Source organism: Carcharhinus amblyrhynchos, chromosome 12 (genome assembly GCF_965287045.1).
Source record: "Carcharhinus amblyrhynchos chromosome 12, sCarAmb.v2.hapA, whole genome shotgun sequence".
In the NCBI taxonomy this organism is placed as follows: domain Eukaryota; kingdom Metazoa; phylum Chordata; class Chondrichthyes; order Carcharhiniformes; family Carcharhinidae; genus Carcharhinus; species Carcharhinus amblyrhynchos.
The window spans coordinates 51,101,580-51,129,565 of record NC_137335.1 but is presented as its reverse complement, the minus strand read 5'-3'; the positions used below and the strand labels follow the sequence as shown (position 1 = coordinate 51,129,565).

The 27,986-nt window shown below is 42.1% G+C and overlaps 1 protein-coding gene across 1 annotated transcript in view; it reads right to left on the bottom strand.

Moving 5' to 3' along the window:
• Positions 1–755: 755 nt before the first annotated feature.
• LOC145350971 (N-lysine methyltransferase SMYD2-like) overlaps positions 756–27,986 on the bottom strand; it is a 46,455-nt gene continuing 19,224 nt past the window's right edge. Inside the window, exons 5-12 of the mRNA XM_080200519.1 lie at positions 27,582–27,706; positions 20,616–20,683; positions 16,226–16,328; positions 15,113–15,223; positions 14,645–14,765; positions 11,994–12,168; positions 7,631–7,742; positions 756–6,143 (exon numbers count right to left, since the gene is read on the bottom strand). Of these exons, the coding sequence (XP_080056645.1) occupies positions 6,063–6,143; positions 7,631–7,742; positions 11,994–12,168; positions 14,645–14,765; positions 15,113–15,223; positions 16,226–16,328; positions 20,616–20,683; positions 27,582–27,706 (896 nt within the window). The 3' untranslated portion in view covers positions 756–6,062. The remainder of the gene's footprint in view (positions 6,144–7,630; positions 7,743–11,993; positions 12,169–14,644; positions 14,766–15,112; positions 15,224–16,225; positions 16,329–20,615; positions 20,684–27,581; positions 27,707–27,986) is intronic.

Sequence of the window (27,986 nt, the reverse complement as noted above, 5' to 3'; positions counted from 1 at the left end):
GAGTCTTTACAGATAATCAAGCCTTAAAGGTACAAACAATATGAGTGGAGAGAGCATTAAGCACAGGCTAAAGAGATGTGAATTGTCTCCAGACAGGACAGTTAGTGAGATTTTGCAAATCCAGGCAATTTGTGGGGTTTACAGGTAGTGTGACATGAACCCAAGATCCTGGTTGAGGCCGTCCTCGTGTGCAGAACTTGGCTATCAGTTTCTGCTCAGCAACTCTGTTGTCGTGTGTCGTGAAGGTTGCCTTGGAGAACCTGAACCGCAGAAGTGTTCCCCAACAGGAAGAGAACATTCTTGCCTGGTCACTGGCATTTGGCCTCTGATCTTCAGGTAAGTATTTGCCAAGGTGGCCTTCATGACACATGACAATGCAGTCGCTGAGCAGAGAGTGATAACCAAGTTCCACACACATAAGGATGGCCTCAACTGGGATTTTGGGTTCATGTCACACTCTGTAACCCCCACAACTTGCCTGGGCTTGCAAAATCTCACTAACTGTCCTGTCCAGAGACAATACACATCTCTTCAACCTGTGCTTAACGCTCTCTCTGTTCACATTGTCTGTACCTCTAAGACTTGAGTACCTGTAAAGACTCACAATCCAACCATTATTTTGTAAATTGGGTTTGTGTCTTTATATGCCCTGTTTATGAACAGAACTCCCACTCACCTGAGAAAGGAGCAGCGAGAGCTCCGAAAGCTAGTGGCTTTTGCTACCAAATAAACCTATTGGACTTTAACCTGGTGTTGTGAGACTTCTTAGTGTTTGCCCCAGTCCAACATCAGCATCTCCACACCAAACCCTTGCAACTAGCTTTCAGATGAATATAGATAAATTTCAAGTTACACTACAGAGAATCCCACTTGAGGTGATTTTGTTAATTGGGTGCAATTTAGATTCAAAGGATTGTTTCTAAAGTGTCACTCAATTATATTTTTGATTTGATTTATTATTGTCACATATAGACTGCAAGAAACAATATACTAAAAGCATACTGTACACGAGTGAGTGCAGAATGCAGTGTTGGTCATAGTTCAGGTGTAGAGAAAGATCAATTTAACGTGAGTAGCTCCATTCAAAAGTCTGATGGCAGCAGGTAAGAAGTTGTTCTTGAGTTGGTTGGTACGTTATGTCAGACTTTTGAATCTTTTTCCCAACATGTATAGGCATGTGATTAGGTTATGAGTGCCAGAGGCAATACTGACAATTCAACATTGCTGGAATTAAGGCATTCAGTCGCAAGATTATCTGGTTCATATTTTTTAATCTAAGATCTAAAGTTTTAGATCGAAAGGTTTTTTTTGTTTGATCTGTATCAATTGCTTCCATGCAAAGCAAACTAAGTACAACTATACTGCATTAACCTTTAGGGCGTACCATTTGTTGTGAAGAGCCACCCTACAAATTTCTCCACAGCACATCATGTTTGGAGACCTCGCTACATTTTGATTAGTTTATTTTTAAATCTCTCCAGCTATTTGGCAGAATTGTTACATTGATGTCCGATATGCTACAAATGAACTGAATCCTGAGAGCAACTTGTCCAAAGTATCCAAGTTTTGATTCCATTGCTTAAATTTGTTGGAATCCTCCCCCACCCTCCACCCTACCCCCCTGCTTAGGTGTTGGGGCCCTTGATATACATATTTAGGGGAACTAATGCTTAGCTAGTGCCTTAAGTTTATTAGTGTTAAGTAGGCTTACATTAACACTGCAGTGAAGTTACTGTGAAAATCCCCTAGTTGCAGACATGGGAAGTACGTGCAAACTTCACAGTGATTCCAAGCTGGGAATCGAACCTGGGCTCCTGTCACCATGAGGCAGCAGTGCTAACCACTGTACCACCATGATGCCCAGGCTGTGTTTGTCAGTAGCTCTTGCTTCAGCTGCACCAGACTTACCCCAGGGTTACTGATCGTCTGGCACTGTCTCTGAAGACATGATCAGTAGCAGAAGCTCATGATACTGACTATGCTTATGTGGCCAAAGACTCCATTTCCAGTCACCCTTGGATCTCTGGTTACAGATCAGAATCTACCCACAGCTGTAGACAGGAAAGACATTATAATTTGGATGCCCTTGTTTCCTCAGTTAGCTTCAGATTCACTAGAATCCACATGAATTCTAATCTTGTTCATGTGGTCCTGGGGAAAAGTTCACATTGTTCCCAGTACAGACTAATAATTGAAAAGATTAGATCAGTGGTGGCTATCCTTTGGCTCAGAGGCCACATGCAGCCCATCTGTGTTCTGGGTGCCCACAAGGCATTTTGTTCACTGTTGCCCACAGACAGGATTGCCACATGCTGCTGAGTTCCATCTGCATAGCTTTTTTTCCCCCTTACAGTATGACTGAAGTGATATGTATGTAAAGCAGAGATAATTGAAGTGTAGTACATACTGACTGAACACAACATTGTACACAGAGGGAGTGCACAGCTCTCACAGTCAAAGTGTAAGTATTTGTTTTTACTATTTGACATTGATAGTTCTGTCAATACATGAATGTGCTTAATCATTTTAGAACTCATGAAATATTCAGTGTGTATAAAATATACTTAAGCTAATTCACAGGGTCATGATTAGTGAACAAGCCTAATTTTAATCTTGTGGTCCACTGAGAAGCAGGTCATCAGGTCCAGGGGACTTGTCAACCTGTCATTAGTTTTCTTCATTTTTTGCTACTGGTAATGGTTAAGTTCCTCCCATTTGATCTTGATTTTCTACAATTCTTGGAATGCTTTTTGTATCTTCTACTGTGAAGACAGATACAAGATACTTGTTCATAGTCCCTGCTATTTGTTTCCAGTCACATTCTCCAAGGGACTGACATGTTACCTACCCTTCCCTTTTTTTTGACCTGGAGAAGTTTTTAAACTGTTCCTTTCTATTCTTCCTGCTAATTTACTCACTCTAATTTTTCCACTTTTTTTTAAGAAATGAGAGAGGAAGTGACTAAAGTTTAACCTATTGTCCCCCTTGACTTTATCCAACTGTCTTCATACTCTTGTATGTCTTTATTTAAGAAACAAGTTTCAGATCCAAGTTTCTCAACCTCAAAACAATGTTAAAATTTAGCATGTTATGATCACCTTGCCTCAAAGGTCCTTTACTTTGGGTCATTAATTAATCTTGCCTCATTTGAGTTTTAAAATAGCGTGTCCCCCTGTTTGGTTCTAGAACTTGTTCTAATTAATTGTCTTGAATATACCCTGTGACCTCATCCTCCAGGCTATCCCTGCAATTTGATTCACCCAATACGATTATAAATACCTGTCTTAAAGCCCACATCATTTAAATAGTGTGGCTATTGTGGGGAGCTATAAACTATTCCCACTGGTGGTTTATTTCCTTTGCTATTTCTTATCTTCCGAGCCCAAATCATTTCTCAATACTGTACCAAGCTCATCCTTTAATAAAAGAGCTACTCCACCTTTCCATCCTTTCAAAATATTGAAAATCCATGAATATTTTGGTCTCAGCTTTGATCACCTTGCAACTCAGTTTAAAGCTATCATATTCTCATTTATACTAACAATTCGCACACCTTGTTACTGATCTGCATGCATTCAGATAAAGAGGCTTTAATTCTGTCATACCATTTTTCCCTCCTCTGACCATCTTTGATTGACCGTTCATGTCACTGGTTTTGATTACCCACTTAGCTACTCTGTCTTGACTTTATTCCGAATCTCCTTTCATATGAACCCTCACCTCTAACTATTTTTGCCTTATGTCTGAGATATACTGATGGTCATGATCTGTCAATGCATCTTTGTTTAAAGTTGATGGCATATGATATTCATTGCTAAAACATCACGTGTACACCACTTAACCACCTAAATTGCTTTCAGTTAGGATTCAGAATCCCTACAGTGCAGGAGAGGCCTTTTGGTCTATTGAGTCTGCACTGACCACAATCCCACTCAGGCCCAACCCCCATAACCTCATACATTTCTCCTAGCTAATCCCCTTATCAATAAGTAGCAATTTGGTATGGCCAATCCATCTAACATGCATGGACTGTGGGAGGAAACCCATGGACACAGAACTTACAAACCCAAGCTGGGAATTGAACTCTAGTTCCTGGCACTGTGAGGCAGCAGTGCTAACCACTGTGCCATCATGGTGCCCATACCTAATATCTATATGCCTTTCCTTCCCCTTTTACACTCATCATTGCTGCAAGCCTCACATTCAGACCTCACAGCCTGCACACTAGCTATGTCTCCATGGAGCACAACCTCAGGATTGAGCATCCATCCTGCCAAGAGTGCCACTCCATCAGTGCCTTACTGTTAGCTGTCTATCAGTGCCTATGCAAAGCTGGTGCAGTCCAAAAAGCAGACCAGTGTTCTCTAGGCTGTCCACCAAAGATATGTCATTTCCTCCACTAAACATCACCCGTATTCCAAAGGGAATACTTACCAATGCACCCATGTCTGGGAGTAAACAGTTTGCACTGAAATCTTGAAGTCAGCAAAGAATCCTTCTGCATCTGCCATACCCTGAAAACACGTACAATTTTAAACAACCAAAAGACTAACCATCTGTAGAATCCTGCCAAGAGTTGGAAGAAAATCAAGCGGTAAGCTAACTTGTTTCTCAAATGATCCCTTTCAACTGCACTGGAGGGACAGGTGGCCTTTCCTGCAGTTTAACATACGCAGCTGTGAGAGATTGGAGCTCAGTGCTCCAGCTGACACCCGCTCTCAAACTATCAGCATTGCATGGTGACAGACATCAAGTTCCACCTGCTCTGCATACTTCTGGTGGATGTTCACTAGATGAGCTATTACCTTCACTAATATAAAGTCCAGGGTAATTCATGGCAGAGCGAGCAAGTGTGCTGAGACATTATTTCAATCCTCAAGTGGTATCCAGGCCCAATTTCACACCTGATGACAAGTAATAATTGCAACATTTGTATTGATTTAGGCTGGGGCATCCTTTGCTTTCAACCCCTTAAATGTGCTGTGATTGAATTGAAAAGCACCCATGATCAAGCTGGGACCAGATTAAAATGCCTATATTTTTCACATGGTGGCTGCTGTATAAAATAACCAGGAGGCAAATAGATCTTTCATCCTGAAATTCTTCAAATGAAAATGTGCACAAAGAACTGCATAATTGCTATGACCACAAGTCTTAAAAATAATTAACTTCTGAACCTCAAGGGATTTATCCTACAAAACGTGTAGAGGTCAAGATAATGAATAAAATCTAATTTAAGAAATGTAACATTTAATACTGGTGCCATTAATAGAGTGAGTCCTAATAAGCCAACTTTCACATGTCAAGAGCATCTGGATTGAAGCAAATTCCTGGCTTTCAGTGCCAACAGTTAGAAAAATCTTTGCTATTAACATGTGTGCAGAGCGATGAGGATGCCTTTCTGGCAATTGAACACATTTTGGTAGAATGGGGGAAAGCCAATGAACCTCAGGAACCCAGAATTCCTATGGAACTGGAAGCTCATTGGATCACAGACCATTTAGTTCAACCAGCAATGCTGGGCTTAAGCCCCCAGTGGAGGCTTCTCCCATCTTTCCTCACTCTATCCCCTTCTTGTCTGGCTTTCTCTCAAATGCAGTAACTTTAAGGAAGTTTATTCAGAATTCCCTGCTAAATTTCATGTGGCCTAATCTAAATTTTTCACCACAATAATTGACCCTTGCTATTTTGAGTGAATATCCATTGCTCTACATCCAGAACTGCACGCTTTACTCTTAGATTCAGGACAGATTTTAAAAAGCCTCACTCCCTTCTTTCAATTCTAACCTAGCTTTGATTGTGGGAGGCTGACACATCCTTTGCTACTGTGAACACAAATTTCAAAGCTTTTACAATACTTTTATTGTAATATGCATTTAAATATTAAAAACAGAACAAAAATAAAAACAGCATTCCTTTGACCATCGTGCCATTATTTCAAGACTGGTCATTGCAGATATGAACAAAATGTTACAAATGATCGGTTTGATGACAGACACGACCAGCATACAGCCTCACATTTTGCCTGTTAAAGAATTGAAGCGATTTAAAAAGGAAAACATTCATTTTCCCTCCAGCTCTTTTTGAATTTCAAGAACATATGGATGATCCTTGCCGTGTGCTACTTCCATAATGGCCAATGCCTGTGGAAGAAAATGCACAAAACTGGGTCAGTTAGCATCTCTCAAGATCCATCCCAAAATGTGACTTAAAATATGCAAATTTTTACAAGCTACTCCCATCACATGGCACTGAAATGAATAATTCTGACTAATGCTAAAAATGGGAAGTTTTCTGAACTCATTTATTTCTGTTCTCCTTTTGTGTAACATAGACTGCCTGCTACACACCAGAGAGCCGAGCTTAAAATAGCTTTTCTTTTTAAAAAGCAGCAAAAAAGGTCTCACTTAAGGTTCCAATGTTCCTGTAATTTTGTCAGCACTAGTGATTTGGCAGATTAAATTCACTGAATGACCCTTCATCCCGCTATGGAATCAGGATGATATTTGGGATAACTACTCCAAGGCAAAGGAGGAAAGAAAGTCTAAATTGTAATGAAACATCCCAAACAGGTTGAGGCAAAGGACTTGTACCAATCTACTGTATTCCAGATGGTGGAGCAGTGCAAGTCAACATTCTCAGCAATCGCCCCTGCTGAAGTCAAAAGTACCACTCGCAACCGCTGGACAAAAACCCAGAACCTTTAAGATGTGCTGTTGCTGAACACTTTATATGAGAAAACCCTAAGATTGGGGAAGGAGAAAGACTGCAGTCTTTCACACTAGTTATGTAGATGCTTATTATACTTTCGAAGGACATTTACCCATGTTGCACAGAAGCATTTTTCTCCTAGATGGATGTGCTTTTAGACATAGGACAGAACTTTCCAACTGTGCTCGTTGAATTAAATCTATGCATCTTAAATTGTTGGATTAATTAAAATATCCACAAATCCATCAATCTCAAGCACTCTGGCAGAAACCTTCAAGATACTTTTTATTTAGAGTTACTTTAAGTGGATAAATAATAGTTGAAATACAGAAAATGGATGTGCTTTTAGACATAGGACAGAACTTTCCAACTGTGCTCGCCCCAAAACCAGAAGATCCCACTCAAGGTCAACAGTCCATAGCATGGTCTTCCCCTGCCTGCTAGGATTCTGGCGGCGGGCAAGATAGGAAAATTCCCTGATAGAATCATAGTGCAATACAGCACGGAAACAGGCCCTTTGGTCCAACCAGTTTATGTTGACCATGGTGCCCTCTCAGCTTGTCCCAATTGCCCATATCTCTCTAATCCTTTCCCATCCATGTACTTATCCAAATTGGAGTGCCTAGATGCATTAGAAATGAAGAAATGGATGTGCAGTATTAACATTGCACTCCTTGGAAATATCTCCATCTAGCACTTTGAAAACAAGTATGGGAACAACCTACTGATTCTAATAACCCTAATGTGTATGATTTAATAAAACTGAGGTAGGAATAGGTCCGAACCTAATCTCTTACATAACTGATAAGGCACCCAACAGTCCTTCCTTTAACTTCAAGCAATCAAAATGAGCCTTGTTTATTTTAAGCACAATACTTTGTGACTATAAAAAGAGTAAAGTTCAAGGTGAATTTATTACCTTTCTCAGTGCCTTGGCTCCAGCAGAATGGTGTTCCAAGCCCATGTACAGTCGACCCAGTTTCAGCCACATCGAAGCAACGTTCAGTGAATATGCTGGATAGTGTTTGGTGCTTTTTTAAAAAAAGCAAAATGACATTTAATTTTATTCTTTAAAAAAAAACAAGTAAGATTCTAACTTTGTCCTGCCTCCCTTTAATTCATTTTCTTCCTGACTGTAGAACTGCACATAAGTGAGTGGGAAAAGGTTCACTGTGTGACCCAGGACACCAGTGCGAGGCCAAATAAAGAGTAACCCATCACAGAATGGGACCGACTGTTACTCCCACCACTCAAGTAAACGGAGACAGTGACTGCATGGAAGTACTGGAGTCCAACCTCCAGGACAATGGTATTCTGTATTGAGTAGAATAATCCCAAGGATTTTGCCTGCTTGTAACTTTTTACTGTAAAATAAGCTTCCAGTCCCCATATTCTCTCCATCTCAAAAAAGAGCACCTACTTCCTCCTCACAACATTATCCCCTCTGCTTCTTCATTCCCCCCACTCCCCATCTATTCCCTAAACTTACACTGATGTCCAACACCCCCACATTTGAATATTCTGTTGCTCCCTTGCTGGCTTCTCAGCTTCCATGAATTTCAATCTCCCCAAAAATCAGCATTATCTAAAATCCTGCTCTCTTAGCTCCCACTGTACTCACTAACCTAGATTGTTCCCAAGTCCCACAAAGCCTCAAATTAAAAATAAAGTTCATCCAAGCATTCAAATTCCTCCATAGCCTCAGCTTGGATCTTGTTTGATCAAACTCAAGATGGGTGCAATGTCTCATCTTATCAACCTGGATCTTGTTTGTCCCTTATGTGGGGACCATCAACTGGATTCAATTTGAAATGGGTTTTTTGATTGAAATAGAAGTACCTCTCCCTCTTTGACCTCTGTTATCCCTGGACAGTCCATCCGATTCTGTACATTAGCCCATTGTCTTCATCCCTCTATTGGCCAAGCCTTCAGCTGTCTAGGCCCTACACTCCCTCAACCTCTCCTCTTAAGACCTTTCTTGAAATCCGCTTTTATGACAAAGCTTTTAATTAGTACCCTTAATATCTCCTTTTAATTCAATGCCTGCAGATGGTTTTCAGCATTAAATGCAAGTTGTTGCTGACAAACCGATGTTTATTGAATACATTTCTCTTTTAAAAGAAATACAAAGGCACTGCTAGTGATTAGACATTGCAGTGGATAAAAGCACAATCCTTTTGCTGCCATGGACACAACTTCAAATTGAATTAAAATTCAGACAGATTAAATCAATGACTGGATGAAAGTCTGGTCTTTGCCAGCTGTATATTTGTGCCACCCTAATTTAGTTCTTAATGAATCATGTGTCCAAATCACAAATCTATCTTTAATCTGGAACTAAATTAAGAATTTTTCCTCTGAGAGAAGAGTTGAAGTGGAAAATCCAGATGTTCAGTGGTATTGCAGGCATCTTTACTTTTCTTGGAAATCTGTATATAGTGGAGGAGGCGTTACCCCGAATATCACCTCTGATTGAACACTGGGCTGAAATGCCGACTTTATGGAACTGCTCTCCCAATGAGAAACCTCATGCCAGCAATGCATGTCAGGAGATCATCGGCATACCTCTCTTGGCCAGCCGTGCTTTTGGTTTAACCGAAACAAAAGCTGGATTAGCTCACTTGTGACTTCCCTGACGAGTGTTTCCAATACCTGAGCTCCCATATTGGGAATCAGTAAATTGGTCCTTTGGCATTAGGATGGGAAAGATGGTGAATCCCCCCCACCAGGGAAATCCTTTACAGTGCAAAATAAATATTCCAGCAGAAACTGATCCAGCTCAGTGCCACTGAATTGACACTCATTTTGAATCACTGTATCTACTCCCCGAACTCAGTAATGTTTATGACTGGTTTTGTTCAGCATCAAGGACCAGGCCTGGAAGTCAGTGCTTGCTCACAATGAAGGAAAGTGTGGCCTTCCTTATGAAAATGCATTCTTCAGAAACAAAGACCCTCATTACTGGGGAGGGAAAGAACTGGGTAATCATCATTCTAGTAAATTGAGTAGTTATGTCTATAATCAATTATCCAAACTTTTATTAAAATACACATTAAACTTCAACCATAATTAATAAGGCAGGTGCCACTAAATTGTAATATTTATATTTTACAACTCCTTGGCTAAAAACAAAAAAAAAGAGATGCAAAGTTTCACTAGCTCTCCTGACTTTGTGATTTTAGATCTGTATAGGCAAAGTCAACGTGTGTTCACTTAGGATATGGGAAGTCATAGGAAGAAACTCCATTCAGGCCACAGGAAGAACTAATTGCCCAATATATTTCTCAATTGCTGGAGAAAGTGGTTGATTTGATGTGCAAAATGCTGCCAAGGTTATCCAAAAGCATCTTTTGCAATTAAAGAGGCAACAGATTATAGGATTTAAAGTTTGCTGCAACATACCTGCATCTCTCTAGTATGATGCAATTCAAAATAACTTTTGTTTCCTTCCTTTAATCTGATTTAACTTGTTTCTAACACTTGAGGACCGACATTTGTTCCGGGCGATTTGCATTCCATTTTGCACCTTGCCCCATTTTAAACTGAAGCAGGTGCAAGACAAAAACTGATTCTCCAGCCATTTTGCTCTATCCCCCCAGATCTATTTCACTGTCTCTCGGTCCTTTTTTTCCATTTTTTGAGCAGAAGTATGATAAACTTTCCACTCTACCCCACCGGTCCGAATGATACATATTGCTTCAAATGTAAATTAGCAGCAGAGAAGGAAAGGAAGATTCTTTAGGGAAGGAAACCTGCTGTCCTTACCTGGTTTGGCCTATATGTGACTCCAGTTCCTGCAGAAGGATACTGCCTTCTGCAGACATCACTGTCACAGTGCCTCCCCAGGGAGTTCTCTGCCACATCATGGCACCCATAACTTCCTGCACAAAGCAACAGCATCCAGGCAGTCAGAATCAGAACAGGGTTAAAATGTGACCATACCAAGTACAGACCAAGGCGAAAGATCGGATCCAGTTTTAAATGCTGGTCTAGAAAGTTTTAAATATCAGTACACTCGATTGCAGAAGACAAAACTACAAATCAAATTCCATTAAACCCAGAGTGCAATACAGACCCTGAAGCATCCCTTGACAGGCACTGCTATGTGACAAGGCTTCTCATTCGCATACGGAGGTAGACAAAGAGGAAATACTTAGGGTGAATGTTTGATAGGTTTATTTGGTTTCCATGGTCTCGAACTGAGCATCAATTGTGATCAAAAAGGCAGGCAGGCAACTGTGAGAATATTAAATTAGGCCCAGAAAAAAAATCTCCCCCTCCCCACCCACACATGTTGGAGTGGGGTGGGGGTGCGGCGGGGGGCATGCAGAGTCTTGTTCAACACTATCACTACAGTTGAGATTGCCATGTGGAGGACTGCAAACACTAAACCACCTCTACTCAGTCCATGGTACAGATGGGCTGCAGCACCATCATGAGAACATGAGTCTCTTATCACTCAGTTCTGTACAAGCTCTTTCCCACATCTAACTTATTAATCACGTTCACAGAATCATAAAATCCTACTGTGCAGGAGTCCATTCAGCCTATTGAGTCTGCATTGATCACAATCTCACCCAGGCACTGCCCCCATAACCCTGCTCATTTACCCTACTAATCCCCCAACACTTAAGGGGCAATTTAGCATAGCCAATCAACTTAACCCGCACATCTTTGGAGTGTGGGAGGAAACCCACGCAGACACAGGGAGAACGTACTGACTGCACACAGACAGTGTCCCAAGGCCAGGAATTGAACCAGAGTCCCTGGCGCTGTGAGGCAGCAGTGCTAACGACAGTGCCACCCTACTACACAGGGAATCACACCAAGCTCCATTCTCTAATTTTCACAACTCAGTGAAAAACTTGGCTGAAATGACCTGGTATTTTCTGGTATGCTTCCAAGTACAAAACAAAATACAGAACTTCTTAGCACGAGAAGGCCATTGCTTATGAAGCCCCTTGGAGACATCCACAGCATGTAGGGTCCTCTCACAGAAATTGTTTGCCATTGGATGTAAATAAGCTAAAGAAAATAAATTTATCCAGCACTATTTCAAATCTGCCCAAAACTATTAGCACACATTTTTTAAAGAGTGGTTGTAGCTGTACACCATTGTACAAGGCTCAAGTGTGACTCCTGCAGTAGTGAGATTTTACAGTGTACGTAAATAGTACTGTTCTAAAAGCTGGAAAAAAGCAAATACAAGCTCCTTCCAGGATTCATCTTGTGTCAAAGCTCCACCAAATTCTGTACCAGCAGTTACATATCCTATTCATCACCTGTAAGGTTTGATTATTTTTTGACCATAGCGTAGGGCTCCATCCCAGTCTTGCATATACAGGCAGACTCCCATGGCTTGGTACATCATGTGCAGCATGTAGACATTATTATCCTCAAATATCGAGCCCATCTTATCCAGACTTAACTCGCAAATCTCCAGCAGCTCACTAGGGGGTGCCAGATAGTTAAGAATTGTACAGAGAATGCCAGGAAGCTTGAACGCAATAGGAGATTTTAAAAACTATGCTCTTCGCCACCACCCGCACCCACCCCCCTGCTACCCCCCATGCCATCGTTAACTTTTCCTGTATCCCTCCAACTCTACACCTTTGCACAAATTGTACCCTCAGCATAGGGACTTCTCCCTTTCCAGCGGAGGACATGAAACTGATGATTCACCTTGACAAAGTTATGTAACCAGAGGAGATTGTCCTTCTGGATATCAAAACTTAAAATTACAATATTCCAGTGGTAATAATTCCCAGTGTCTGAAAATTATTCCTCTTACCTAGGAGTAAAATGACTCTTGTGCGATGGTACAAACAGGCAAAAATCAGATTGGATGACTGATACGAATTAGGAGTAGAAGGCCATTTGGCCCCTCAAGCCTGTGCCACCATTCAATACAATCATTGTGGCCCCAATTCCACTTTTCTGCCTACCCCCAAATCTACTTCTGCCTGAATAATATTCAATAATTCTGTTCTTCACTGCTGTCTGTGGAAGGGAGAGTTCCAAAGATTTGCAACTGTCAGGGAAAACATTTCTACTCATCTCCGTCTTAAATGGGAGACCCCTTATTTTTAAACCTGTCTCCTAGTTCTGGCCTCTCCCACGAGGGGGAAAACATCCTCTCAGCATCCACCCTGTCAAGCCCTCTCAGGATCTGATGTCTCAGTCAGGTCACCTCACATTCTCCTGAGCTGCAATTGAGACAGGCCCAACCTTCTGATAGCCACCCCTTTTCCCAATCATCCCAGGTATTAGTTGACTGAGCCTTCCCTAAACTGATTCTAAATCATATACATCCTTTCTTAAATTAGGAGACTATAACTATGAAGAGTATTCCAGATGTGGTCTCAAACTGTAGCACAATGTCCCAATATTTAAACCCCATTCCCCTGCCAAAGAATCCCTACAGTTCATGAGGCCATTCAGCCCATCAAGGCTGCACTGACAACAAATTCATCCTATCCCCATAATTCCCACATATTTACCTTGCAAACCACGCCCCCCCCCCCCCCCCGAAACTAGGGGCAATTTAGCATGGCCGAATCAACCCAACCTGCATATTTTTGCCTGAGAGAAGAAACCAGAGCATCTGGAGGTAATCCACATAGACACAGGGAGAATGTGCAAACTCCACACAGACAGTGACCCAAGCCGGGAATTGAACCTGGGTCCCTGACACTGAGGCAGCAGTGCTAACCACTGTGCCACTTCCAATAAACAAAACACAGTACCTGATGTTTTAGTTCATTAGTCAACTGAAAAACAGCAGGCACTGCATATAATCGGCTCATCTGATAGCGTCAGTGTCACCAATGAGTTTGAATTTCCTATCACAAATTAAATCTACACTCTGTGGCTTTAATATCCTTTAGTATAATCATATACTCAAAACTGCAAACAGTATTAATTGTGGCCTGTCATCTTTTTGCTCCTGAACCCTTACGACCCTATTTATAAAACCCAAAATGCTTTGAACAAAAAAAAAAGCTTGCACTTGCAAGGAATTGTGTGTTTTAATTATACGTTTCTCCATCCCTTTTCCCATCTTCCTATTCAGTTTATACTCCCACTCACTGTTTACCCTCCAAAATTTTTCACCTTACACTTCTCCACAATTAAATCATATCTGCCAGTTCCTTATTCCACCAATATCTGCCTCAGATCTTTTGCATTTCTCTTTGAATTTTTGACCAAGTCTTTTACCTTTGGCCATTAGCACATTTCCTTATTCCCAAGGCCAAATAATTTGTGTGTGTGTCACGAACAAGTGAATGGCTAACCTACTGTCAATAAGTATAGTATAGGATGAAGAGCATCAGAATGAATAGAGAGCACATTCATTAATTAATACAAAATAGCAGCATTTACAGAAGCCCTACTGAGCAGGAGGGCATTCAGCCCATTGAGTCCGCACTGACAAAGAACAAAAGAACAAAGAACAACCCAGCACGGGAAACAGGCCCTTCGGCCCAACAAGCCCACGCTGCCGCATCACCCTACACCTATTCTACCCTGCGTATCTACAAATAGAACCCCTGACTTAGCCAGATTCAGGGGAGAATAGTGACTTTCTGACAGAGCATCTTACCAAAGCCCTATCCCTGTAACCTCATATTTTACCCCACTAATACCTCTAACCACACATTTTGGGACACTATGAGGCAATTTACCATGGCTGAACCACTTAACCGGCACTACTTTTGGACTGTGGGAGGAAACCGGAGCACCTGGACGAAACTCATGCACAGGGAGAATGTGCAAACTCCACACTGTCACCGAAGGCTGGAATTGAACCTGGGTCCGTGGAGCTGTGAGGCAGCAGTACCAACCACTGTGCTGCCCTAATCAAGCATGCAGTAGTTTGTTTTTTTTAAAAAGAGGTGTGCAGCCTTATGACCAATTCATAGGAAAAGGATATTTTTGTAGTGCTTTGCTCTCCTGAACTCTTCAATTATATTCCGAGCATATTTAATCATCTCCTTGACGACCTCTGGCTTTGGCGGTTCACCATATTTTGTAATCTCCAACTTTTCTTTATCCTGCAGAGAAGAACAGGAAGAGGAAGCACCATTAATGATAAAGCACCAAAGTGATGGCCGAAATAAAGGACTTTTGCTTAATCAATCACACCATCGTCCTAATCTTCAACCATCAACCTTGGGGAGATCATCACTGCTTTGTTCCACTCTTAATTAGCCAATCACTACCAGAGTCTCTTTACAAATGGATTCTCTTCCCAGCACAAAATCTAGCACCCAGATCTCTCTGCCTGCAAGATGCACCACACACCCTGGCACGCAAGTGAATGGGTGGGTAGGTGGCGGGAAAGGTGCCAGGTGGGACAGGAAAAGGGAAGGAGGCCAAACAAAATTTAGAAGTATGTTACCTTCGCTTTTGTCGAACATTCTCGACAGTCGCATGTAAAGAAATAGGAATCCCTCAGTCGATCCTGCCTGTCTTCAGTCGGATACAGCAGGTCAATATAGCTCGTGAAAATCTGGAGTGGAGTGGACCAAACCAAAACGTGCACACAAGTGTGATTTTCATTTCAAAACTAGCAACAGAACTAAAAACAATACAGATTCTATAAACTTGCAGGCAAGAAACCTTTGCATTATAAAAGTAGCATTCTGAAAATGTTATTAGTGGTGTACTTTGTAGCTCTATACATGCATGCACACTGACTGGTGGGTTCCCCCTTCTGAATCCACATCAACCCAAACCGTTCACTACACAATACCGGCCAGTCAAATGAAACAAAGACATGAAGAATTAAACTTCAAGAACATGTTTCTTACAATTCGTAACATCAAACTTGTTGCTAAACAGTGCATGAGGGTTGTTCTAATATCTAATGTGCAAGTTGGTATCAGTCACATTGTAATATTGTAAACTTCTTTTATTTCTAACTTCCAAAAATTACATTTATTCCTGCAAACTTGTCATTTGGAAGCAAACAAACGGGGGTACAAGACTACAAGGGATCCTTGCAATGCTTATTTATATAGTCATAACACGCTACTTCAGAATATACAATATTTTGGTCGCGAATATAGACCAATCCATCATGCAAACCAGCCTCCCATCCATTGACATTTCTACACTTCCTGTTGCCTCAGAAAAGCAGCCAACTTAATTAAGGACCCCATGCACCCCGGACATGCTCTCTTCCACCTTCCATCAGGAAAATGATACAAATGTCTGAGGTCATGTAGCAACTGACTCGAACAGCTTCTTCCCTGCTGCCATCAGACTTTGAATGGACCTACCTCACGGTAAATTGATCTTTCTCTATACCTTAGCTATGACTGTAACACTATGTTCTGCAGTCACTCCTTTCCTTCTCTATGAACAATATGCTTTGTCTGTACAGCATGCAAGAAACAATAGTTTTCACTGTATGCTAATACATGTGACAATAATAAATCAAACCTTTTACATAGAATTATTATAACACTCTTTAAAAAAAATATCAAGCTCTGTCACCATTCTTACTAACCTCTTCTCCAGAGGTAATCTCCTTCACAGCTCGGACCTCTGCAGTTGTCCCCTTGTAAGTCACGATCACATTCGGGCAACAGCTGTGATTCATCAGGGCAACGCTATGGATGAGGAATGATAAAAACACAGCAAGGTCAGCAGGTCAGTCTTAAAAAGCAGCACAACTCCATACACTAGCTGGATATATACAATATATTGAATTCATATCCAATGTCCAAAGGCAGCAAGACAAATGAATTTGCAAATATACGTTATGACAAAAGTTGGTGATTTGTTTGTCACCTAGTGGGTTGGATGGTGGTGTATCAGGATAGCCATGGGAGTTACTTGGTTAACAAGGTGTGTGTACTTGCTTTGAGGGACATTAAGGTCACCTTCCCCCCAGTGTGTGAAGTTTCAGTGGAACAGAGGACTCACTAAAATATCCCAGTTCATTCAACTCGGGTTCAGAAAATAGCGCCCTATGATTTATCAAGCAGGTCTTCAAACTGCTGCCTCAGTGCCACGGTTCAATTCTGGCCTTGGGTGACTAGGTGGAATCTGCACATTCTCCCCATGTCTGCGCGTGTTTCCTCCAGGTGCTCCGGCTTCCCCCCGCAGTCCAAAGATGTGCCAGTTAGGATGATGGGCCGTGCTAAATTGTCCCTTAGTGTCATGGGGACTGGCAGGGTGGCGTTACGGGGATGGGGCCTGACTGGGATTGTTATCGGTGCAGACTTGATGAGCCAAATGGCCTCCTTCTGCCCTGTAGATTCTATTCTATTGCCATCTAATAATTCTTAGCAAGCACAAAAACAAAAGCCAGTCAATCATTAAGCAGCCGTGGCATTTGCTTGTGTGACATAACCTGTGATACAGCATGGTACTTGAATAGTCCCCAGTACCAGGAGAGGCTACCATCTTAAACTACCCTCTCTGTCCTAGTAGAAAACACTTCTTCAGCTGAGTGCCTCAGCATCAGCAAGAAAACCAGAATAAAAAAAGTTACAAATATTTAACAAATAGTTAACACACGAGAAACAAAAGTATGTAAAGATTTTGATGGTTTTGCAAACATGACAGTGCAGCCCACATCACTGAGCTAACAATCCTGGAGGAGTTACTAAATCCGACAGAATAATGGAACTAAATAAATACTTAGCAGGCATTAATGCAGAGAGCCTCAGCAATTAGGTCAGTCCAACTGTGTCTGTAATTACAGTGCTCTAACATCATCAAGCTTGCTAACCCCAAGGCAGGTATCCTAAGACACCATCCGCAACTTGCGGTTTTAGTTTTTTTTGAAAAAAAAACTTAAAATAGCAATTGGGAGTATCAAGGTTGGATAAACCTTTTATCTCCCTTTCAAACTTTTCATAATCCATTGGTTAGAAATGCCACCATCTACATTCAACACAGCTCACAGCAGAACAAAGGTGGATAAAGGCAAAATACTGCAGATGCTGGAATCTCAAATAAAAACAAAAAAATGCTGGAAAATCTCTAAGTCTGACAGCACCTGTGGAGAGAATAAAGCCAACATTTCAAGTCGAGATGACCCTACATCAGGGCAGAGTAAAGTGGGAGTTCAGCTCCCATCCATCACACAAAGCGAAAGCACTAATGTCTCACGATGGATAGATTGAAACCTTTACACCAGCAAAAGCGGCATGGTAGCACAGTGGTTAGCACTGCTGCTTCACAGCTTCGGGGACCTGGGTTCGATTCCCGGCTCAGGTCACTATCTGTGTGAAGTTTGCACATTCTCGTGTTTGCGTGGGTTTCCTCCAGGTACTCTGGTTTCCTCCCACAGTCCAAAGATGCACAGGTTAGGCTGATTGGCCATGCTAAGAAATTGTCCCTTAGTTTCCAGGGATGCGTAGGTTGGAGGGATTAGTGGGCATAATATGTAGGGATATGGGGGTGGGGCCTGGGTGGGATTGTGTTCAGCGCAGACTCGATGGGCCGAATGGCCTCTTTCTACACTGTAGGGTTCTATGATTCTATGAAAAGCCATCTGCTAATCCATGATCATTTATGCTCCCGGCCTCTAATGTTGATGAAGGGAGGCGCAGAAATATTGTGCCGTCTGGACTCACTGAATCAATTCTCCCTTTGTTAACCTACACAGATTAAAGTAGGAAAATCTCACTCACCAAAAGCAGGGGTTAATCAATTAACTTTGAGTTAATTGTTTTCATATTTTTGGATAGAAAATTCCCAACCATCGATCTTTGCATTTCCAATTTACAAACAACTTACATCAAACTGACAGGATTTTAACTTATTCTTTGAATTTTTCCTCTATGCCTCTTGCCCTCAAGGTGGTTACTCCAACTTGTAAATCGTTCTGTGGCAATGATCTACCAGTGAGCAACAGCAAGCACTGATTATTCTGATGCACCCCTATTGCCAGGTTAACTGCCTAGCAGGAGTGAAACCATGATCAAGCAAGGGACAAAGTGAGCCCATTACACTGGGGGTGTACTGGCACCTGCGATGATGGTTTGCCCAAGCCAGGGTAGAGTAAAAGATCAGGGTAGCAGATGAGAATAAACCAAGGCATCACTTGTTGCAATTTTTCAAAGCAATCTCAGACTTTCATTAAGCTGAAGCATCAGATCACACCTGGAAAGGGGGTGCAATGCTCATCTTGCCAGCTTAGATCTCGTTTGTCCCTCTCATGGGGACAATGAGCTGGATTCAACTTTAATTTTGTTTTTTGGATGGAATAAATATTGCCTCTCATCTGAACAACACTGCAAGGAGCACTCAGATGAAGAAATCTAAGAAGCAAGATATGAACCATCATTGGAAAGATGGACAATCATAGAAAAGTTGAGGTTGTGCGCATGGAGCGAACCTTTAAAAATGTCATCAACCTGCTCACCTTAGTGTCTGTTAGAGGAAATTAAGATTATTAAATTAGGATACACTAATTTAGAAATGAATATAGCACACAAAAGTGTAATGTACCTGAGATTACAAAGTTAGTTGCATAGAAGCCTCTAATAACCACTGTTAAAGACTTTAAGTATGTAATTTTGAAAGTATTTTGTACACCTTGGCCAAATACAGACAGCCCCAAGAGATAATGGAATAAAGCTAAATGAAATGAACCACTTTCTTTGAAGAACAATAGGGCCACAGAGCACAGTTTTTAAATCAGTGTAGTTTTTAGACACTAAATGAACGGGGCAAGAAATTCTGACAAGAAATGCTTAGCAGACAGTGAGAAGGGGAACTCTTGAACTCCACGACCTACGTAATTGAGAGACAGTGGGGCAGGTTCCCCTGAACTCTATTACCAATGTAATTGAAGTTGCTAAGAGACAAGTGGGTGGGAGCTTCCAGGTTCTAAGGACCTATGAATCGTGCATGCTGCCAGAGAGTAGGATGTAATTGGCCAAGGTAAATAATCCATATTAACATGATTGGTCCATCACATTAAAATGGACAGAATAGGTGGGCAGGTGGTTTTTTGAAGAAATATAATTACAGAAAGTTTTGATATTTTAAAGTACTTTGAGCTGTCTCCAAATGCCCTCCCTCCATGGTGGAAACCAAGCCTGGGCAATAAAGTACGTCTTCACACCAGAATTACTGTCTCCGAGTTCTTTGTATTTGCTCAGTGGTATTAATGAAGAGAAATCACCTGCATGAAACCAGCAAAATACATAGAATCATAGAACCCTATGGTGCAGAAGGAGGCCCTTTGGCCCATCGAGTCTGCACTGACCATAATCCCACCCAGGCCCTACCCCCATATTATACCCACTAATCCCTCTAACCTACACATCCCTGGATACTAAGGGGCAATTTCTTAGCATGACCAATCAACCTAACCGGCACATCTTTGGACTGTGGGAGGAAACCGGAGCACCCGGAGGAAACCCACGCAGACACGAGGAGAATGTGCAAACTCCACACAGACAGTGACCCGAGCCAAGAATCGAACCCAGGAGCCTGGAGCTGTGAAGCAGCAGTGCTAACCACTGTGCTACTGTGCCACCCACATAGATCTTTGAAATGCTCCATTTTAAAGTCAAGTCTGGTGTTAAATTTGTTTGATCCACTGCTTCCTTTGCCCTACAGGGTGACTCAAATCAAATAGGGTTTGCTTCCTCAGCTGAAATGCACTATCATGGTCAAAGGTGGTCACTGATCCTTTGGTTATCTGCACAGATCTGATGTCTGATCAAACGTGCTTTTTGTTATGAAATATACTGTAGATGTGTTAAGATTGCCAGCCTCTGAAGTCTAACACTCAGCTAGGTGTTAGCAGGAAGTGGTCCTTGAGTAATACCTGCTAACAGCACATTGGGGAAGTGTCCAGTTTTCTGGTTAATCTTGCACAAAAAGCTTACTGACTGACAACATGAAACAGCATTTTGCATTGCAGCCCTAACCTGGGAAAGATAGCAGAACCCAAGTGAGACAGTTCTTCATCTTCAATTGTGAATCCATTGCAGTTGACCTTAAGAGAAGAAGAGATGATAAAAATTAAACACTTTGCAAAAACCGTCGCTTCCTCAGTTATTCTCTGATCACTGTTCTTCTCAGATTTAGGTTAGTGCTGCTTCAGGTTCAAGCTTATAAAGACTACAGGGAGGAAAATAGGTGACAATCAGAACTGCAAACGTACACAAATGTACAAAATTGTTGTTGTGTGGGCTGATTTCATGACCTAGGAAGCTTATGGCCCTGTAATTCCAGTAGGTCTCTTAAGATTAAGATGAAGGTACAGCAAAATAACTAGCAGTGCTGATGATTATAGTCTGCAATCTCAATAGTCACTTCTGCTACTGCAACTGAATACACGAAGTGCAAATTCATTAACACTTAAAGCTACAAGGGCTCTGATTTTAAATGGCATGATCCCACCTCCTCTCAAAAATGTCTGCAGTAATATATCCAATCTGGCTGGAAATGGCAGCTCCAGGAAAGACATTTTTACTTTAAGAAGCCATGTTACATATATTTTGGGTTACAGAACACAGATTTTTAAAAAACTGCCACTTTCCTCTTTTTACCTTTTCCCCCATTCAAATGTGCACAGGGACACAGTTCCAGCAGTTACCTCGTATCTAACTGAAGTGTCAATTCTTTACACACGAGTCTGGCTAGTGAACATTTAGTGGATTGTTCAGCTCTTTAGCCATCAATGCTAAGTCCTACTTAGTTCCCATATGACACACACTTTGTGTAGAGAACCTGAGTGTTGATCAGAAACAGGGCTGAACTTGTGACAATAGTGCTGTTGACACACCTGACATTGGAGGAAGTCCTCTCTTTGGTGGTCATGGGCTCTGGGACCCCATTCTATGGGCAGCGACCAACGAACTGAATGCTCTTGGGGTGCCCATCCCCATTGAGGGTGGCTGTTCAATCCCCCCCCACCCATCTACTGGAAGGCTGGCAACTCCACAGCATTGCAGAAGTGGTGGCCACTGCTGGGATTACACCTGGAAGAAGAGGACAGCACAGAAAGACAATGCCCTCCCAACCAGGTAAGTGGGGTTGGAAGGTGCCAGGCCCAGACAGGCTACCGCAAGTGGGGCTGAAGCAAAGGGTGTCAATGCCAATGGAGGGTGGCCATGTTTTGAGCCAAAACATGTCAAAATAGGAAAAGCCTGCTAGGAGGCCATCAGAACTTTATTTTGCAGCTACCCAACGCAATGGAGGGATCACCCACCACAGACAAAATATCAGTAAGGATAGATGAGGTCTTCAATTGGCCATTTAAGAAGCTCAATGAGGCCCCTCAATCAGTGGGAGGACTGTCCTCTACCTTCCCCACTCCATTAAGATGAAATTATGGCTGAGCTCACATTTCACCACCTGCCTTGCTCACCATTTGTGCCCCACCCGCCCCCTCCTTGATACCACCCCAGGAAGGCTGGTAAAAAGCTCTCTCAGGCATTGGTCAGTTTTTGCCACCAAGGTGTGAACCATGAAGAACCCACTGGCAGGAACAGCTGCCCAAAGTATAATTTAGGGTAATAGTCCTCCCTTTGCCGTTCTCTTCTTGCTTGGGAGCAAAGGCTAACACAAGACATGACAAGGTTCATTCCTCACACAAAAGCTGTTCACGGACGTGTTTCAGAAACATACACCCAGTTACATATGTACCATAACCCGGCCAAAACATCTTTGTTTATTTTCCTGCTGCTTTTGTCATGGACAGGTTGGGGGTTAATTTAAACACCACTAATTTCTCCTCATAGCACCAGTCTGTGAACAGAAAGGTGATTCCGATCGGTTCCCCCTTTATAAGCAGTGACACATTTCCTGACCCTTCAGTTTCGGTGTGCTTTAATTTCTATGAATAACCCCACAGCTAACTCAGTATAGGATGAACTCACAGGGTTAGTTTATTTCCACACAATGCAGCAAAAGAAGCAGAGAAAAGAAAGATTGACAGTGCAGAGACCACAGTGAGAAGAAATATCATTTCATGTAGCTTCTAGAGTCCAGAATTAAACTCCAATGAGGTATTCATTCAGAGATTGTTGAGGTGAAACCAATGCTGGATAATTCACCTCTCCAGGAGTGTTGGAATTCCCACAATGAAATAGGCAGAACAGGAACGAATCAGTCAGTTGTGTAGACCATGGTACAGAATTTACAGTAGAAGCAGTGCATTAGGATAAATAATGATGACTGGAGACTTTGAGGCTTGTCATCCAGGAAAGCTCAAGGTCATTTTTCAGTCTGTCAGAAGAAAATTTCCACACCGGGCAAAAGTATCATGGAGCAAGTTTGAATTGTAACTTTCTCCACCATCGACGCTCAGTAGCAACAGTGCGGACCATCTAAAAGATGCACTGCAGCAATTCACCAAAGATCTTTCGACAGTACCTGCCAAACCCACGATCACTTCCATCTAGAGGGAGAAGGGCAGCAAATAATGGGAACACCATCACCTGCAACTTCCCCTATAACCCACTCACCATCCTGACTTGGAAATAGATCATCGTTCCTTAGCAATCGCCAGGTCAAAATCCTGGAATTCCCTCCCTAATGGTATTGTGGGTCAATCCATAGCACACGGACTGCAGTAAATCAAGAAGGCAGCTCACCACCACCTTCTCAAGGGCAGCTAGGGATGGGCAATAAATGCTGGCCAGCCAATGACAGCCACGTCCCATCAATGAATTAAAAATATGTACTTTTTTGAGGGATTAACAGAAGAAAACAAACGTATGGGATTAGAAGCACCAGCCTGCACCCTCCCATTTCGTGTCCTCCCCGGCAGCAGTCAGCCAAATAAAGCGTTTCACTCTGGATGGCCGATAATTGGCCAGTCAGCATGAAAGAGCAGTCTGGGGCGACAGCAATGGGAAAGAGTTCTGCATCTGCTTCCCCACACCCTACAAGTGAAAAATTCAGGCCATGCAGTTTCTCACTACATTCTAACAGCATTTCCAATCAACAAGTGCAAAAAGGATGATGGTTTATAGGAAAAGTTATCTCAAAATTAATGACTGTTTTCATCGGTATAGCTATTCCCTACTCCAGGATCTGAATCTCTCATTCTAAAGGAGGAAGTAACAGCTAGATTAACGTTGAAAAGGTTAATTCTCCTTTCACGGTATCCAGGATAAGACACGCAACTAGCACTCTTCAGCACAAGTTAGGCCATACTAGGACCTTATGGCTATGAAGGAAACAATGACTCCACAATACAATGTGGCTACCCTAGATCTGGAATGCCAGAAACAATTGCTGCCAATCTATTAATGCCAGGCTAACATCTAGCAGTCACTAGGCAGGCACACAAGTTTCACTAATTGCTTTAAGATAGCTGAATTGCGCTCATTAATTTTAATTCATCCACAGATCGATACAAAAGCTAATGATCTGGTTAGCTGAGGCTATGCCAGTTAGGAATCACTTTACATTAAAAGGACTGGAATAGACTTATGTCCCATTAAGAGACAAAATGACGCACATTATGTAGTAGTTCCTAAATATAATTTGGATTCCTAGTCCCACTGGTATTCCCTAAAGACAAATCAAATTACTAAATAGATTGTTTTTGTGAAATACATATAAAGTCAGGCAGCTCGTAGTCCAGATGGATTCTTCACTCTACAATTATTAGAGATTTTACAGCATTGCTGTGTTTCAGGGCTGAACACAGGCATGTGAAATAAATGCACACAAAGTTCATTCTTTCTACTGAGCATGTTGTTGTGAACATGAGATTTATAACATTATCATATGTTTAAATGTTTCCTTTAACCCAAGATAAAAGAGGCTGATCTGAAGAGGGGGTGGCAATTAGCTTGAACTCTGCCTGGAGACTGGCCCCTGTGATCAGGCTGCCATGGGGACACAGCCCTAGATCAAAACCCACAGAAACTTAAAATATCAATTTTCACACCTTGTCACAAGAGGGGCAAACTGGTTTTGCTTGACACAGACTATGACAGAGACCTACAGATGAAAGCTGTAAACAGTTACTGTGTCAAGCTGAGGGACTGTGTTGACAACCAAGCAGACTGCTAGTAAGAGTGGATAGATTGTAGTGATTGAAAGATGAAGGACAGGATGCCCGCTACTGGGAATCAGTTCAACATTGTTCAGGAGGCTGAGGGGACTTTCAAAGGAGACACCGGAAACTTGTCCTGGTTTGGCAAGGAAAAGATAGCTTGTTGTAACTGGGAGGAATCTGGGTCTTTATCCACAAGACTACATATCTGCTGAGCGTGTGATGTCACATATCAACAAGACATAGGGGCTTCAGTTTGTGTTAATTAGTTAATGGGGAAAGTACCTTCTCTACAGGTTAGTGCATTAGCTGAGAAAGTTGATTTTAGTTTATTCTCATAAAAACTTGAATGTAAATTGTGTCATGTGATTCTTTCCATCAGCCGCTGGAAAACTCACGTCAAGTTAATGGTCTCTGTGGGAATTGTAACAATGTACAATCCGCTTCTGTTGCAAAATTAATTTACACCCTAAAAATAAAAAAAAACAGCTTCTGTAAACTCTTGCCTAGACCTTTCCAAAGATAACTCAATTATTATACATCCTTCACAGTTGCCTTTTAGGCAGATCAGAAATTTAGAGAGTTGCTCCAGCTTTCTGTTTGGTCACTTTGGCCATCAGCTCTGCTCCTCTACAGATTGTCTGACTTGTGTGTACTGGGTGTTCCTCATTAAACATACCCAAACGACTGAAAATAGAGAAAATCCAAAGAGGACCCAGGGGTCTCCGGCTGCTTGGCAGTACAGTGGTTGGCACTGCTGCCTCACAGCACTAGGGACCCAGATTCAATTCCAACCTTGGGGTTCTGGGTGGTGTTTGCATGTGTCCACATTGTTTTGCTCCAAGTGCTCCTGTTTCCTTCCACACTCCAAAAGATGTACAGGTTAGGTGGATTAGCCATGCTAAAACTGCCCCTTAGTGTAAGGGGATTAGCAGGGTAAATACGTGGGGTTACAGGGAGAGAGGCTGGGTGTCAGTGCAGGCTCAATAGGCCCACTGGCCTCTAACACAAATATGTTTCTATGATAAAAGTGCCCTACATAATAGTCTGCTGAATGGGCAGCTGCAAGAGCTGATGATGTGCCTACTGATGTTTCGCTTTTCCAGCGCCACAGCAGCACTTTCCCCTGTTCATCAAAAGGCTCTTTTTAAAGAATAACCTACAAGTTGTAAAGCTATGGACAATGGTTTGCACTGCTGCCTCACAGCGCCAGGGACCCAGGTTCGATTCCTGGCTTGGGTGACTGTGCGGTGTTTGCATGTTCTCCCTGTGTCTACATGGGGTTCCTCCAAGAGACATACTGGTTAGGTGAAATTGCCCACGTTAAATTCTCCCTCAGTGTACCTGAACAGGTGCTGGAAGTGGCGGCTAGGGGATTTTCACAGTAACTTTGTTGCAGTGTTAACGTAAGCCAACTTGTGACACTAATAAAGTAACTTTAAAAATGCTGCAATCCTTAGTGATCTTGGGAATTTGGACTCAGTTACACTGAAGAGTGCTCCGGAAAATTGCCAAGATACTAAGTGCGCTGCTTGTGGAAGCAATCCAATGGTGTGTTCAACATGGATCTGTTGGAGGTATACACCTCATCGTATGGTGTGTGGGGATGGAACAATGGAGTCAAAAGCGAAAATGGGTAATGAAAGAGAATGGCAGAGCGGACTGCTGCAAAATGAATGCATCGTGGTTGTTGCCAGGGAATCTGGCATTCACCAATAGTAACTGGTGCAGATGGTCACACAAATTGATAAATTATTAAAGCCGTTGCAATTCTTCAATGGGACATTATCGTTTGCACCAGTTGAGAGGGCTGTGGGAGCACCAAAGACATTCCATGCTTTTGAGGAAAATGCTGTTTAAAAAGCAGAACTAGCATTTTCTTCTGTTATTGCTAAAGGTGACATGGTCACTTGCTTCATCGAATAAGGGAGGAGCTGCTTGCTTTTTTGCAGTGATGTCTCACAATCTGATATTGCTGGGGGCCTCACCCATTCCCTGCAAACCGCCAGAGTCAGCCATCTCATTTCTGGTGCAAGATCCACCAGCAGCATCATGCCCGCACTAAGTTTTCCAGCAAGTCCTTGCACAATTCTGTTACAAGGTTGTGGTAAGACACAGCCTTTTAAAAGCACTGTCCCTCTACAAGCTTTGCAGGATCATGGTAGGTAGAAGCCTTCCTCCTCCAATATTGTAGCATTCAAAAAATGTGTTTTTTTTATATTCCTGAGAGTAGCGCATGTATGATTGAGTCACATTTTGAATTCCCACTGTGTGAACGAGGATGGCAAAAGCAGAGGACTTTGCAATGCACCGGTTTTCCTTATAGCTGCAACAAGTCTCGAAATTATGGTCTCCTTGTTCAAAGGCTAAATTTCCAATCACAATCCAAGCTGGTGCCTGTCTCTAAATACCAACAGATTTTAGACAAAGCCTTGAAGTTGAAAATGCCCAGAGTACATGGGTGCAATTAGTGTCAAACCTGCAACCAGCTTCAGGGGAGGGAACAACCCTTTGGTTTAAAGTGACATAATTTCCTGCACTTTTAAATTCAAAATCAATTGCAGGTGCTATGTTTCTGGCATCAACTAGAAATTCAGATCAAGTACAAACAGAATAGAGAGTTAAGCATTTCCCTCCTCCATGTGACACACCAGAAATAGGTCCTCACCAGGACTTATAAAGTGTTCTGTGTCCACTGGGAATTTTCAGTTCAATCTATAGCTGTGCATCTCAGTGCTGTTAAAATATTATTAGACTTGTGAAGGTTCTATGTGACAAATCACACATCTGCATGCATAATATTCAGCTCAGGGCTCCTGAAGTCACACGGTTACAGAACACTTTTTTAAAAAAGTAACATTTTAAATCTGGTACAAACCTTAGCAAACAGTTCAATCAAGGCAGCTCTTTCAGGAAAATCAAAGTGCTTAGAGTAGAAATGATGAAGGGCAGCAATATCGCTCTCAATCAACTCTCTTTTCTCATTATCCAATTTATCTAGGTCTGAATCAAACAGAAATAAAGTTAATTAAAAAGAGGCTGGAGTGAAACTAAGACTTCTCAGAAATATTAATGGGGCTGTTAAATCTATTGTATTGGACGATACTGGAGTCAATTCTGTAGTCCAATATATGAAGATCAAATATGCAACTGTCAAGGAGGGAGAACTGAACGGGACTGAATGGACCATTTCCATTCTGAACTCAATTTTACAGTGAATGGACGTGGTTTTGCCCATGTGCAAGCTCTATTAAGGCTCTGGGGTTGCCAGTAGCTGAGCTAT